Source organism: Amphiprion ocellaris, chromosome 13 (assembly GCF_022539595.1).
Source record: "Amphiprion ocellaris isolate individual 3 ecotype Okinawa chromosome 13, ASM2253959v1, whole genome shotgun sequence".
NCBI classification, from domain to species: Eukaryota; Metazoa; Chordata; class Actinopteri; family Pomacentridae; genus Amphiprion; species Amphiprion ocellaris.
In genome coordinates this window covers 15,574,533-15,587,079 of record NC_072778.1, presented here as the reverse complement: position 1 = coordinate 15,587,079, position 12,547 = coordinate 15,574,533, and the positions used below count along the sequence as shown (strand labels likewise).

General features: G+C 40.2%; 1 protein-coding gene across 1 annotated transcript; it reads right to left on the bottom strand.

Annotated features, from left to right (window-relative positions):
- Positions 1 to 5,812: 5,812 nt before the first annotated feature.
- Positions 5,813 to 12,408, bottom strand: cfl1 (cofilin 1). The gene is made up of 4 exons (XM_023284878.3): positions 12,250 to 12,408; positions 8,569 to 8,879; positions 8,406 to 8,482; positions 5,813 to 6,812 (listed from the first exon to the last, which is right to left on the bottom strand). The coding sequence occupies exons 1-4, from the start codon at positions 12,250 to 12,252 to the stop codon at positions 6,700 to 6,702; spliced, it is 504 nt and encodes a 167-aa protein (XP_023140646.1). The 5' UTR covers positions 12,253 to 12,408; the 3' UTR covers positions 5,813 to 6,699.
- Positions 12,409 to 12,547: the final 139 nt, after the last annotated feature.

The window sequence follows — 12,547 nt, the reverse complement described above, 5'->3', positions numbered from 1 at the left end:
GTACTGAGAAACTTTTAAAATTTCAGTCCTCAGACTGTCTGAAGGTTCAAACTAACAGAGAACTACTCAAGAACTTCTAAGATTTCAGTCCTCGGACTGTCTGAAAGTTCAATCTAACAGAGATCTACTGTGGGACTGAGAAAATTTCAGCCCTCAGAGTGTCTGAAGGTTCAAACTAACAGAGAACTACTGAGGAACTTCGAAGATATCAGTCCTTGGACTGTGTGAAAGTTCAATCCAACAGAGAACTACTGTGGAACTTAGAAAATTTCAGCCCTCAGACTGTGTGAAAGCTCAGGTCCTGAGGACTCGGGAGGTGTGAGGGCTTTGGAAAGTCTTGGAATTGAGGGTTCCACCCTCCAGCACAAAGGCTGAAGTCCAACCTCCTGAGAAAAACGGTCGAGTCGAGACTCAAGTTAAAAAAAAAACTTGAAAACGACAAAAAATAGATGATAAATGCGCAAAAAAAAGAAGAATTAGTATCTGAGCGAATAGCTCAGGGGAAAAGAAGACAGACTACCAAGTGGAAGGTCGCAGGTTCAAGACCCGCCACTGGCATTTTCTTTCTTTGTCTTTGTCAGAATTTTGAGAAAATTTAAGAAGTGTCTGGTCTTGAACCAGCGACCTGCAGCTCCACAGGCAAATCCTTAACTCACTGAGCTACAGATCAGATACAAAGAAATAAATTCGTCGTCCCTTTGACATCGTAGTTCCTGAAGTGACCACATGGGCGGAGCCAGGGCGGAGTCTGGGTGGAGTCAGGGCGGAGAGTAGGCGGGGAGGTGGGTGGCGGCCTCCCCCCTCTACTCCCCCACCTCCCCCCACCGCCCACCACACCTTCCCCCGCCCGACGAGTTCTTCGAGTCTCCACGAGTTCTTCGAGTCTCCACGGGTTTTCCCGAGTTTCTGTAGTTTCCACCAAGTCGGAGGCAGAACAAGTTGTCATGAAGAGGTGTTGAAGTCGGCCAGGATGGACTGACTTTTTACCGCGACTAGAAGGAAGACCACTAGAAGAGCAGGTCTTTAACCACCATCTATAAAATCCATGGAGTCGCTCCAGAGAAATGAAGGGAGGTCAACTTTTATCAACCTCCATCCAGATGTTCAACTTGATATCTTTACTTGGACCTTTTTAGCACCACAAACCTTTAGTATCACACTTTATTATCATTTATTAGGACTTTAATGGAATCCACCAGCAGATTTACTTTTTGTTGACAAACTTTATTCTTGTCGTCGTGGGACTGCAGTATTTAAACCTCTTCCTTCTATTTGACCTCATGTTCATTAGTTTTAGTGGAAAGTTATTTAAATTGTCCATTAGTCTCTTAAAAACCAAATAATATATTGGATTAGTCAAGAGCTTTAAATTTCTGTCATAGTTTAAATATGACAAAAAAAAATATATAAAAATAAAGCGTCTTGAGACAATTTGACCTGTAATTGTCATTATATGAATAAAATTGAATTAAAATTGTATGTACCTTGTAATGTTGGAGTAATTCAGCCATATATGTTGGAAAACACATTTTCTTTGTCCATTAATCTGCTGATTGTTTTCTCCACTAATTCATTTCTTGTTTTGGTTTATAAAATGTCAAACCCAAATATATTCAGTTTACTGTCATAAAAACCAAAAAAGATATACATTCATGATGCAGGAATCAAGCAGTTTTTCACTTTTTATCTTAGTTTAGTCAGAAAGATAGTTGATAATGTGTGAATTGTTGCAGCTTGTGAGCCGTAAAAGGTTTTAATCTTTGGGGCCGAGTGTCAGAAAACATTTAGAAACCAACATCAACAAAACACTCAAAGATCTGAACATCATTAAAGGGAAATCCAACTTTTGCATGACAATTTCTAATTAAAGGACATTTATTTCCAACGTAAATGTGTGATATTCATCCTCTGGAGCTTTCTCTTCACATCGTCTTCCACCTGGACTGGTTTGGTCGGGAGCATGTGCAACAAACATTTGAAAAACTGCACTTTAATATCAATGAATGACACTGAAGTTTAATCTCTACATAAATGAGACTCAGTCTGGATGTGCTGCTCTGTCATTAACTCCTAAGTTTAGGGAAAGTTCAAACAAAAGAGTTCAGATAAGACTTGAGAATGAGCTTATTTTGAACAAACATCTCAGACTTTCTGAGCTTCAGCACCTCCAGCAAGATATTTTAACAACAAGCAACTCAAGAGATCCAGAAGTTGGAGAGAGTTAGCTTTAGCTGAGCCAAAGTACATGTGGGACGCTAACCTAGCAAACATTTCAGACTTTCCTCTGTGAATTCAGAGAAATAATTTCCTATTTAATGACAGAGCTACACATCTTAACTCAGTCTCATTAAAACAGACTCTAATTCAGTGTCATCCATCCATATTAAAGTGCAGTTACCCAAAATGTTTGTTGCATGAGCTCCAACAAAACCTGTCCAGGTAGAAGGCCACTTTGACAAACAGGAAGTGGAAGATTCCAAGCAGATTTATAGAAGGGGGAATCGGACTATACTAAGCGTGGTCGAGTATAGAGGGGTGTTCTGTGTGTTTTTAAGGCTAATAATGATTATTAGTGAGACATTTGGAGTAGATATTCATTTGCAGTAAATGAAAGTATTTAAAATCTTGGAGTTAAACTTAGAAGAACACAAACTCTAACAGAAAACTTTGTTGATACGTTTTTGTTTTGTTTACAGATGTTAAGTTAAAGGAGTTTTATTCGTGACATATAACCAATCAAATCACTCCAGAAGACAGAGCGACCACAGCTAGATAAAGGTTCAGAGCCAAAGTAGCACCATTTTTAAATTTATTTATTACCGTAACTCAGTAAAAAATAAAATACTGATAATCAGTAAATCAGTCATCCAAAGTTCTTTAAATCAATCCAACTGGACTTTAAGAAGGTTCCTTGAAGACATTTCACCTCTCATCCAAGAGCCTTCTTCAGTTCTGGTGGTGGTAGATGTTGCCTCAGCTTATAACTTCTGTGAGGTGTGGTCAGTGTTATTCACATTCCGACGACCATTGCCAAGGCCAGTCAGCCCACAATTACTACAATTCTACAATGTACGTCTCTTTGCTTTGACTTGTTATTTGTACAATATACGATGTATATGATGGCGCTTTTTCATACCAAAGGCTATGATGTTTTCTAAGAGACATAGGATGCTACTCTGTGTGTTCTGGCCGCTGCACTCCTCCTCTGTTGTTTTCTGGATTGTACTCAGCTGCATGCCTTCGTCCACCCGGCCTCCGTTGACTCGTCCCGCCTGCCGTCTCTGGAGCTGAAGCTGGATTGGAACAGACCAAAGTACAGTCCAATCACGATGCCAGCTGCCTCTCAAAAGGCTCTTTCATCTGGTGGAACTTCTGAGGGGAAGCTGAGCTGGCCCAGCAGAACTTTGGAGATGTGTTCCAGTGGTTGGTGGATGTGTGGGGAGATAGAGAGGGACCTTTGACTTGTTCAGAAAGGAAAACAGGGAACCCATTGGTAGTTTTAGTTTAGGCTGCTACTGCTGTGTGTTTTTGGGTTTTCAGAGGTGAACAGGAAGAGTTTTTTTTTCGTATTGATTATCTTTTACTTTGTTCCTGGTTGGAATGAGCATCAATGTCAACATGAAGTTCACTTTTAGTTCTGTTTATTTATTTTTATTTTACTAACACCCATTTGTTTTTAACCCCCTCACATGTTGTGTTGTTGTAAACTTCCTCTTTCAAATAAATACTCGTCTAACCCTCTGGAATCCAGCGTTTGGACTGTTTTTGTGTTGCTCCTCACCTACTGACAGCTGTGGACTAAAGGCTATACTGTGACGTTTTTAGAGCGACATGCTATACTATGATGTTTGTTGGGCGACACGCTATACTATAGGCTTTTTTAATTGACATATTACTGTGACTTTTTTTTGTTTTAGTTTTTTTTGTTTTTTTTTAGCAACATATAAGAATTCGAACAGTTTTAAAACTTACTATACTTTTACTTGTGCAATGAAATTATTATTCTATGGCATTTTTTAGATGACATATTATACTCTGATGTTTTCTTGAATTACATACTATTTTGACAATATACTGCACTATGACATTTTTTGAACCACATATCATGCATGACAATTTTAGGCAACATCCTATCATTTTGCAATTTTTGAACCACATAATAATCTATGTTTTGTTTTTTTTTTCTTGCCAACATGCTGTACTATGAACTACAGGCCATACTCTTATTCTTGAGTAAAGCATACTATACTTTGACATTTTCTGAACTACATCCTATACTATGGCGTTATACACAGAGTGCTTTGGTTACATGATGATAATCTAGATTTTTTTCTGTTTTGTTTTTTGACAGGATTACCACAGACCTGACCATGAACACCGTTGACACCCACCTCAGGGAGACGCTGCCTAAGATCTCAAGGCTGCTTGGTCGTGGTCTTTCTGGCACGTACTCTTCCAAGATGAGCCGGGAAGTTTAACACTGATGGAATGACACCAGGTCTAAGCCGACAAACTTCCAATTCCTCCTCAACCCATAGTCTCTGGGAAACCTACATGGAGTAAGAAAAGTAGACAGAGAAGTAAGTCTGTACACAACATATTAAAAAGAAATCATGCTAATAAATTAAGTACAAAGAACCGAATTCGCCAATATACTGGAGACCAGAGCTATTTAATTTGATAAGTATAACCTTGGTTAGTAACATTTCAATTATTTGAGAGCAGTCCTAAAGAACTGCCTGTAATCCCAATCATAAAATGGGTTTGGAGGAAGAACATAGATGGTAATCTGGATATACATGAGTTAGGCTTTATAACTACTATTGGTAGTATTGGTGGTAGTAATAGCAATATGACTACTACTAGTAGTAGTGGTAGTACATTTACTGCTGCTAATACTGGCACTGCTACTACAACTTGTAATACTATTACAAATGCTGATACTACTTCTACGACTCTAACAGCTGCTTATACTACTACTGCTGCTTGTACTTTTAGTATTACTACTACTGCTTGTACAACTATACTACAGCTACTATTAATCGTCTGGTATTTGGTTGTCAAGCTGCTAGCTCGCCTTAGCATTTTGCTAGTGGCTAACTAGTTAGCCCTCATAGACTGGAAGCTCTCAACAAGATTTCATAATGAAAAAAGAGCCAAAAACTATTCTTACCTATGAAAAGTCATTCCAAGTTTCCTTGTCTCAATCGTACGACGTAGTGTGTAATTGTATGCAGCACAGTGAGACGGCATACTTGTTGTTTCCGTTTTCACGCCGTCTACATCAACGGAATGCACTGAAACTTTGCCCCCACTAGCTTAGCCTCGCTGTAGCACGCAGCTCAAAGGGGCGTGTCCTATCTACTCATTCATATCTATGAGAACAACGGTGGCTGCACATAAGGACGCCTGACGTTGACTAGCTGCGTAAATACCATTATATACAGTCTATGGTAAATACATATGTGAATCGCATCATTGGCTGCAGCAGCCAGTCACCTGGTCACTCACTGACTCACACTGAAAAATAGCACAGAATGAATTGTTACGTGTTTATTTACAATTTAGGTTGGATTTTTTTTTTCTGTGCGCGGAGACCGTGTCAGGAGTGCGCAATTGCGCACGCGCGCAGTTTAGAGGGAACAGTGCTTGCAGCCCTTCTTCATTAGGATGAGCTGAGTACGATCTGCGCATCATCTGGAATCTAAGATTGTCCGTCATCCACCATGCTGGTATTAAAGGTCGTTTCGAAGTGTCAGATTATCAAAAGCTTCAACACCGAAACAAAGTGAGAAAAGAGCAGAACAAGTCAGTAGTTTAGTGCTTTTTATTAGAGATAAGGAGACGATACAAAACATCCACCATTCAATATTCAGTCTAAACTCTGACCGCTGGTCCTTCATATACACATCGCTCCCCATCAGACTTTCATAACACCAGAGTTTTTAAATTGAGGAAATCCTGGTTTTTAACAAGTAGAAGGAATGTTGTCTTTTTACTACATCAAATGCCATGTTTTTCTGACCCAGAACTGGAAATAAAAAGGAATCACTCAAGTTTTGGAATTTGCATGTTAAAATTGGAAAAAACAAAAAACAAAACACTGGAATAACAAAACAAAGACGAAAAAAAATATTTAACCGTGTTCCACCAGAGAAAGTTTTGATACAACTTGTGCAATCAAGAGTGAATTAGTTCATACTACACCTAGTCTCAACTACACACACTTACAAAACTTAACTAGAAGTTTGGCAAAAAATGTAGTTGGAACAACTATTTGTCGGGATTCAATGGTTGAAAAACTAAAAGGTTGTTGCCTGTCCCTTTCTCTACAGTCGTTGAAATGGAACCCGGAAAGAACAAAACCCTGTCCTTCACATGAACAATATGCGTATTAAGTTTTATCATCATCATCCTTCCTCAGTTGTATCTTAATGTTTTTTTTTTTCCTTTGTGTGTTTTGTTCATATTCTTAATGTTGCATGAACTGGAATGACAGTCTGCACTTTTTTGTTTGTTTGTTTTTTGTTACGCTGTCACTTGACCCCAAAACCCACCCACTGTATCCCTCCCCGAGAGTCCCACAAATGATGCTGGTTCTGCTTTTGCCCTTCTCCACACCACACTGGAATGAACAGCTAAACCCAACAGATGTGTCTGAAAGGCCTCAGCCGAAGCCGAGGAGGAGGGGAACGATATTTATATAGGGGCTCCTTCCAGGCTGACTACTGACGAGCCGCCGAGCTTTTCTGCCAGGGTGTGCCGGTCTTTGAGGTCCTCCAAACCGTTCACCTGCCACTCATGCTTAATACCTGAGATGAAAACAAAGGCAGCTGTCAGAGTAATGCATCGACAAGTTTGTAGATAAATAAATCTCATTAATACAGCTTAATCTGTTCAAGCAGAAAGAGAAACAGCCCATCTTGTAAGGTGCATATCTGTGCGGACTAACAGGTTTACCAGGAGGTGGCAAAATCCTCCATTGTCGATTATGTAATTTAGATTTGTCAGCAAGAATGGATAAAATATTCACTTGTTCAGCGAACACTACCTAACCATGTAAGGTATTTAAATCACACTGGTGCAAAATGAAGACAAAAATCCAGTCCTGCTCATATATTTACAACACAATAGCTTAGACATGGCTGAAGGTTTAAGAGCTAGATAACCAGGTATAAATCCTACACAGAACTCTGACCGTATACAAATTTATATTGTCTGATGCTATACATAGTCCCATCGCCTAGCTCTGCTGCTTAGCTCAGTTATTGTGTGACTGAATTACGTTTGGCTTTTCAAATTGGAAAAATCTGATCTATACACATAAAAAGGATTTTATCATATTGTTTGGCTCACTTCTTGTTAAAAAGCCACATTAAACTTCAGACAAATGAGAAGCACACATACAGGCAAATGTCCACCTATTCAAGAATAAACAACTGAAGGTCAAGACAAAATGAAAAATGTCTTGAGTGATGTAGCCTCGACAGACACAGCTGAACTAGTAACTAATAATCTGCGTCTGAGGTACCGTGATAATAAAAATATCAGCAATTCACTGTGTAGAAATCTCATATTCATAGCCTCTTCAGATCCACCTGTGGCATCTAGCAATAATATGACTCAATATTGAAGCATGGTCAGCACTAACGCTCGTTTAGTAGATTTTAGGCTTCTGTGAAAGATACGATGCATTTAAGTATATGGAGAGAAACGGATATACTAAGGTAATAAACAAGAAGTGGCTTGTTTAAGCAATAGTTTGTGTATTAGGAGATTTTGAAGCAGTATTAATTATTGTGTCTGCTTGGGGGATACAGAAGAAACAACAGCATTGGCATAATCATCTTATTATGTTAATATATCAGGAGATGACTGCCTATTTACAGAGTACACATGAAGTAACATGAGCTGCTTTACGTCTGAGCATAAACAAGCCTAATATGCGCTCCTTTTTAGCTCAGTTTGCAACAATTCCAACGGACAAATGTATGGAACTGTGTCTGCCTGCCATTCAAGAAAAATTACTGTTCTGCTGGTTTTTAGATATCTGCCTGCTGCTTCTATAAAAGATGTTAAGAGGGCAGAGAGAGTGAAGTAAGTGAAAAGCAAGGATGGGCCAGAAACTGAAAACAGTGAGCTGAAATGCTATAATGCATGCAGGGTCAGGTGATAATTCTCTGTGGGTTTGTCACTTGAGTGTTTCCTTTCACATTCAGTCATCTGAATCAGTGCAGCTCCAAGGCTGGGTATAGGTTGGGTGTGGTTCCAGTACAGGGTTCAGCAACCACACCCAGGTTATTGTTACGTCCAAATAAACATATTTGTGATGTACAATTCTTAAACTGTTCATCCATCAACAAAACCACTACTATACACATATGCACACAGACACAGCTACTCACCTTCAAATTTCCTTTTGATAGCATCTTTCGAGCTGGCATAGATCATCTTGCTCTTCAGGGGAGCATTATCTGGAGCCCTGTGAAGAGAGGAAAAATATTAAAGTCTAATGTCATCTTAATGGAGTCTATAAACCAATTTATGTGCGATAAAGGCTGCCCTCACCAGAAGATAAAGACCAGGTCCTCCTTCTTTGTTTCTTTGGTCTCATAGGTGGCATCATACAGGGCGTAGCGGCAGTCGTCTGCAGGCAGCATCTTCACAAAGTGCTGGTATGGGTCGTGGACGGTGTTTCCCAAGTCACCCAGCAGGATCTCTTTGCCATCATCCAGAACAATGTTCTTGAGGTCGTTGCTTATGCGGAACAGAATGGCCTTCTTCCTCTTCCTCTTCTCGTCTTCGTTTGCCTGAGCCTTACGCACCTTCATATCGTTGAAGACTGCGATAACTTCATCTGTGACCATCACACCGGACGCCTGCAGAGACAACAGTCTGTTAATAAGGAGCCCAATGTATTTACAGTTTAACATGGCAGCTCTTCTGCTGAAGCCTGTCGCATGTTTTTCAAAGCTAAGGATGCCAAAGAAAAATGTAACTTCATCACATTCCAGGGCCTGTGTACTTTCATTTCAAACAGAGCATAAAACCATTACACAATGCTGGAGAGTTACTAATACCGATTTTACAAATTATATAACTGTTTTATATAGGACCAAGTCTGTCACAATCTAGAGAGAAAATTTAGAGATGTAAATGACAATAATGCTCAAGTTCAACAACTGACAAATAAAATTACTCGACAGATAATTTGATAATCCTGATGATAATTTACCAGTTGCAGCTTTTCAAATGTAAATATTGTCCCGTTTTGACATGAAACTAAAAATGCCTACTGTGAAAATTGTGATGGGGATTTATTTCTTTAAACTTTATAAATATTTTGCAATTTTCCAACATGGACTGAACAAATTTTTGAACATAAACAGTAACCGGACAGATACTGAATACGTGGCCTATTTTACTCAATTTTCTAGACAACAGTAGTCATAGTCTTCAAGAGGCCAGAAGTGACGACATAAACATAGTAAATAGAGACATAAAGCTAAAGAGAGGGCAACATGTGACTATCATACTCAGAAGGAATGCTCCCTATGAGGACAACTGATAAGGACTGAAACGCAAAAGGTGCGGCCACAACCAGCAGTTAGACACAGTAGTGGTGCACGAGTTAAACTGTTATGCGATCTAAAAATCATCTTTGGCACAAATCAAATCAGCACTAATGATTGACTGAGTTTTAATTCTGTTTGGCATGCAAATGATAAGGCTATAGTAACCACACAGAAAAAAAGCAGTCAGTAATGTTGGTCCAAAATCCACCTTGAACATTAATACTTCTACGTAACTTTAGTTAACAGGTGTGTCAAGTAGGTTTAAAACTTTTGTCTTTTTTGCAAGTCAAGTGAAGAGTCAAGTATGAGAACTATGTGGGTGAGGGTGTGGTCATGAATTAAGCATTTTAGTGAAGGGTTCAGTCACAAACAATGGGGCCTCTGTTGAAATACAGAATACAAGTCACATCGCCAAGTCTCAGCTGCTCCATAAACTCACTCAGTCATGTCTTCTGACTCTGTTTAAGGAACTTCATCACAGGAAAATGCAGTCTCAGGAGAAGAAAACTGCTATCTACCAGCAATGTGTCAATGGAAAAAAGACAACAATGAAAAGGAAATAATGGGGCAGGAAAGACGGAAAAGGAACCCAACTGCTAAGCAGCAAGGGCAGACACTGTATGTTTGCTCAGGGCGTTTAAGGCCTGTGTGAGATAACAGTGAATTCCAGAGTAATAATTAACCAGCAACCAACTGTACTCACTTCCTTAATCACCCAAATCAATAAACTAAGCATTGTACTTGTGATCGTTTGGCCATATTAAAAATATCTGCTTAAGTTTACAAATTTCTAAAGTCTTTTTGCATATACGGAAGAACATGACACGTGTCGTAGCACTTGTCCTCCACAATGATGGTAAAAAAATATTGTGGTTTGTGCGTTAGTCTCCTGTGTCGTGACTTACATCCGTAAAACAGTTTCCATTTCTTACTCTGGTCTAATTTGTGACCATACTGTTAATGTTCTGTTTATTATTTTATTGTAGCAGCAAGTGAATATCACCATGGCCATCACCTAGTCCACACCTTATCTAATCCTAACCACGGATATGTTTCTTTACAGAAGTCAAGGTTCAACTGACTCGTACGGAAGTAGTCACAGTCCAAGACTTTAATTCCATGACACACAGGAACAGTTAAGATTACAGGCCTCTCACCATCATCATCTCCAGGTCAATTTCACTTGCAAACACAGGCCTAATTGGTTTTCATTCAAGCTCTTTATAAAATAAGAGTGCAGCAGGCAGATTTAATTGTCTGTGCAGTCTCAGCGATGAAAGGCAAAAGACAACACAGCTGAATGTTAATAATAATAACAATAATAATAAGATGCTGTATATATATATTATAGGTACACATGAATGTACAGTTTATTTTCGTGTTGCAGTGATGCAGAAAATAGCAAATATTCGCTCGTATCTAATAATGAATAACTGTATGAATGGAGACATCCGTTATTTTTTCTTATTTATATTGTGTGGTTTTGTAACGGTGTGGCATGCAGCGTGTGTAAAGGGCTTTTCAAAGTACATGCGCAACTAAAAGAAGGTGCGCAGCACCTACGATGAAGATCCAGAGACAGCGGCCCTTTAGCTTCAGCTAGCCGAACCAACGCTGCTAGACTGAAGTTACACAATTGTGACAAATCTGACAAAAAAAAATGGTACAATCTTACAAAAACAAGGCCAACCCATCACATCCCAAGCGGCAGTGAGTTCAATCTAACTGCTGATCCATTAGAACACGGCACCAAACAAAATGGTCCTTGCACCAAATTTAGGGTGGGGCCATGAATGCAGCACACGCACATGTGTGCGCTAGCTTGCTATATAAGGCAAAACTCTGCTCGAGCCGACCGTTTGTCTGTCAATTCACACATTATTGTCACAGCGCAGCTCGGCCTGAAACCCTCGGTTAATATATTTAGTGTAACTGTTGGATGAAAATGATCTGATCTGGAGCACGTAGTTCACCAGCGTCTAAAATACAGCTAGTGAGGGAGCCGTGTAGAGACAAAGAACAGAGAAATCTCGGCTAGCGCCAGCCATAATGGGTGTCATTTTCTGCCTCCGCTAACGCAGCTAGCGGAGCTAACAATACGGTAGCTATGTGGCCCTGAGGCGCTGCTGCACCTGCCAACGCTGCACTGTTACAATGTGAGAATATCGTGATGTAGCCGTGAAATAGCCGAAACATGATGCAATGGAAACACCGGAGCAGCGTCACGGCAAAGGAGTAGACGTTAACTCAGACGAGGCCGTCTAAAGAGGCTATTTGTGGGCGAAACACGGGAGATGACCGAAATGGCGCCAGTTGTTTAGAATCGCTGTTAGTTCATCTGGACTGTTAACACAATCCAACAAAAACAGCTTCATGGGAAGTTTACTGAGGGTGACGGCGGTAAAATGCGGCTTCGGTGTGCCTTGGGAAAGCTTGATTGGCTGTCCAGCTGCCTGGACAGCAGAGCTGGTGGCTGCTTGGCCCCGGCGCTAGCAGCGGCTGCTGCTGCGGAACACAACCGGCTTGCTATGTCTCATGCTAAAGCAATTTAAACATGTACAAAATAGACAAAAAAAATAACACAGACTTCCCCATGAGGTAGGATTAAGTCTATATGAAACAGTCAAAGCGGCGAGAATATGCAGAAAAGTAAGAAAGACGACGTTGAACGTACCATGGCTGTCTCTCTGAGTTGTTCTCTTCTGGTAGGAATTGAATGGACTGTGATGATGAATGTCGCTCTCGCTCGTACACTGGACGCACACAAAGTGAACGCGCTTATAAGCGCGGCTCCGACTGGAGCAACATGCACGAGCGAGAGCGTATGTCTGTTGTGCACGACGGTCCGGCTGTTTGTTTGTTGTTTACTACTGACTCATGTGTTGAAGGTCTTTTGTCAGCGTGGAGGGGGCAGAGAGTCTAATGTGATTATTGATCAGCGTCAGCGCTCAATATATTACAAACATACATGA

What these genes read in the sequence shown, in the direction of transcription:
- cfl1 (XM_023284878.3), bottom strand. An exon ending in GACCTGGTCTTTATCTTCTG is followed by an intron (nt 8,483 to 8,568) that starts GTGAGGGCAGCC and finishes CTCTCTTCACAG; the next exon opens with GGCTCCAGATAATGCTCCCC. An exon ending in TATCAAAAGGAAATTTGAAG is followed by an intron (nt 6,813 to 8,405) that starts GTGAGTAGCTGT and finishes TTTTCATCTCAG; the next exon opens with GTATTAAGCATGAGTGGCAG.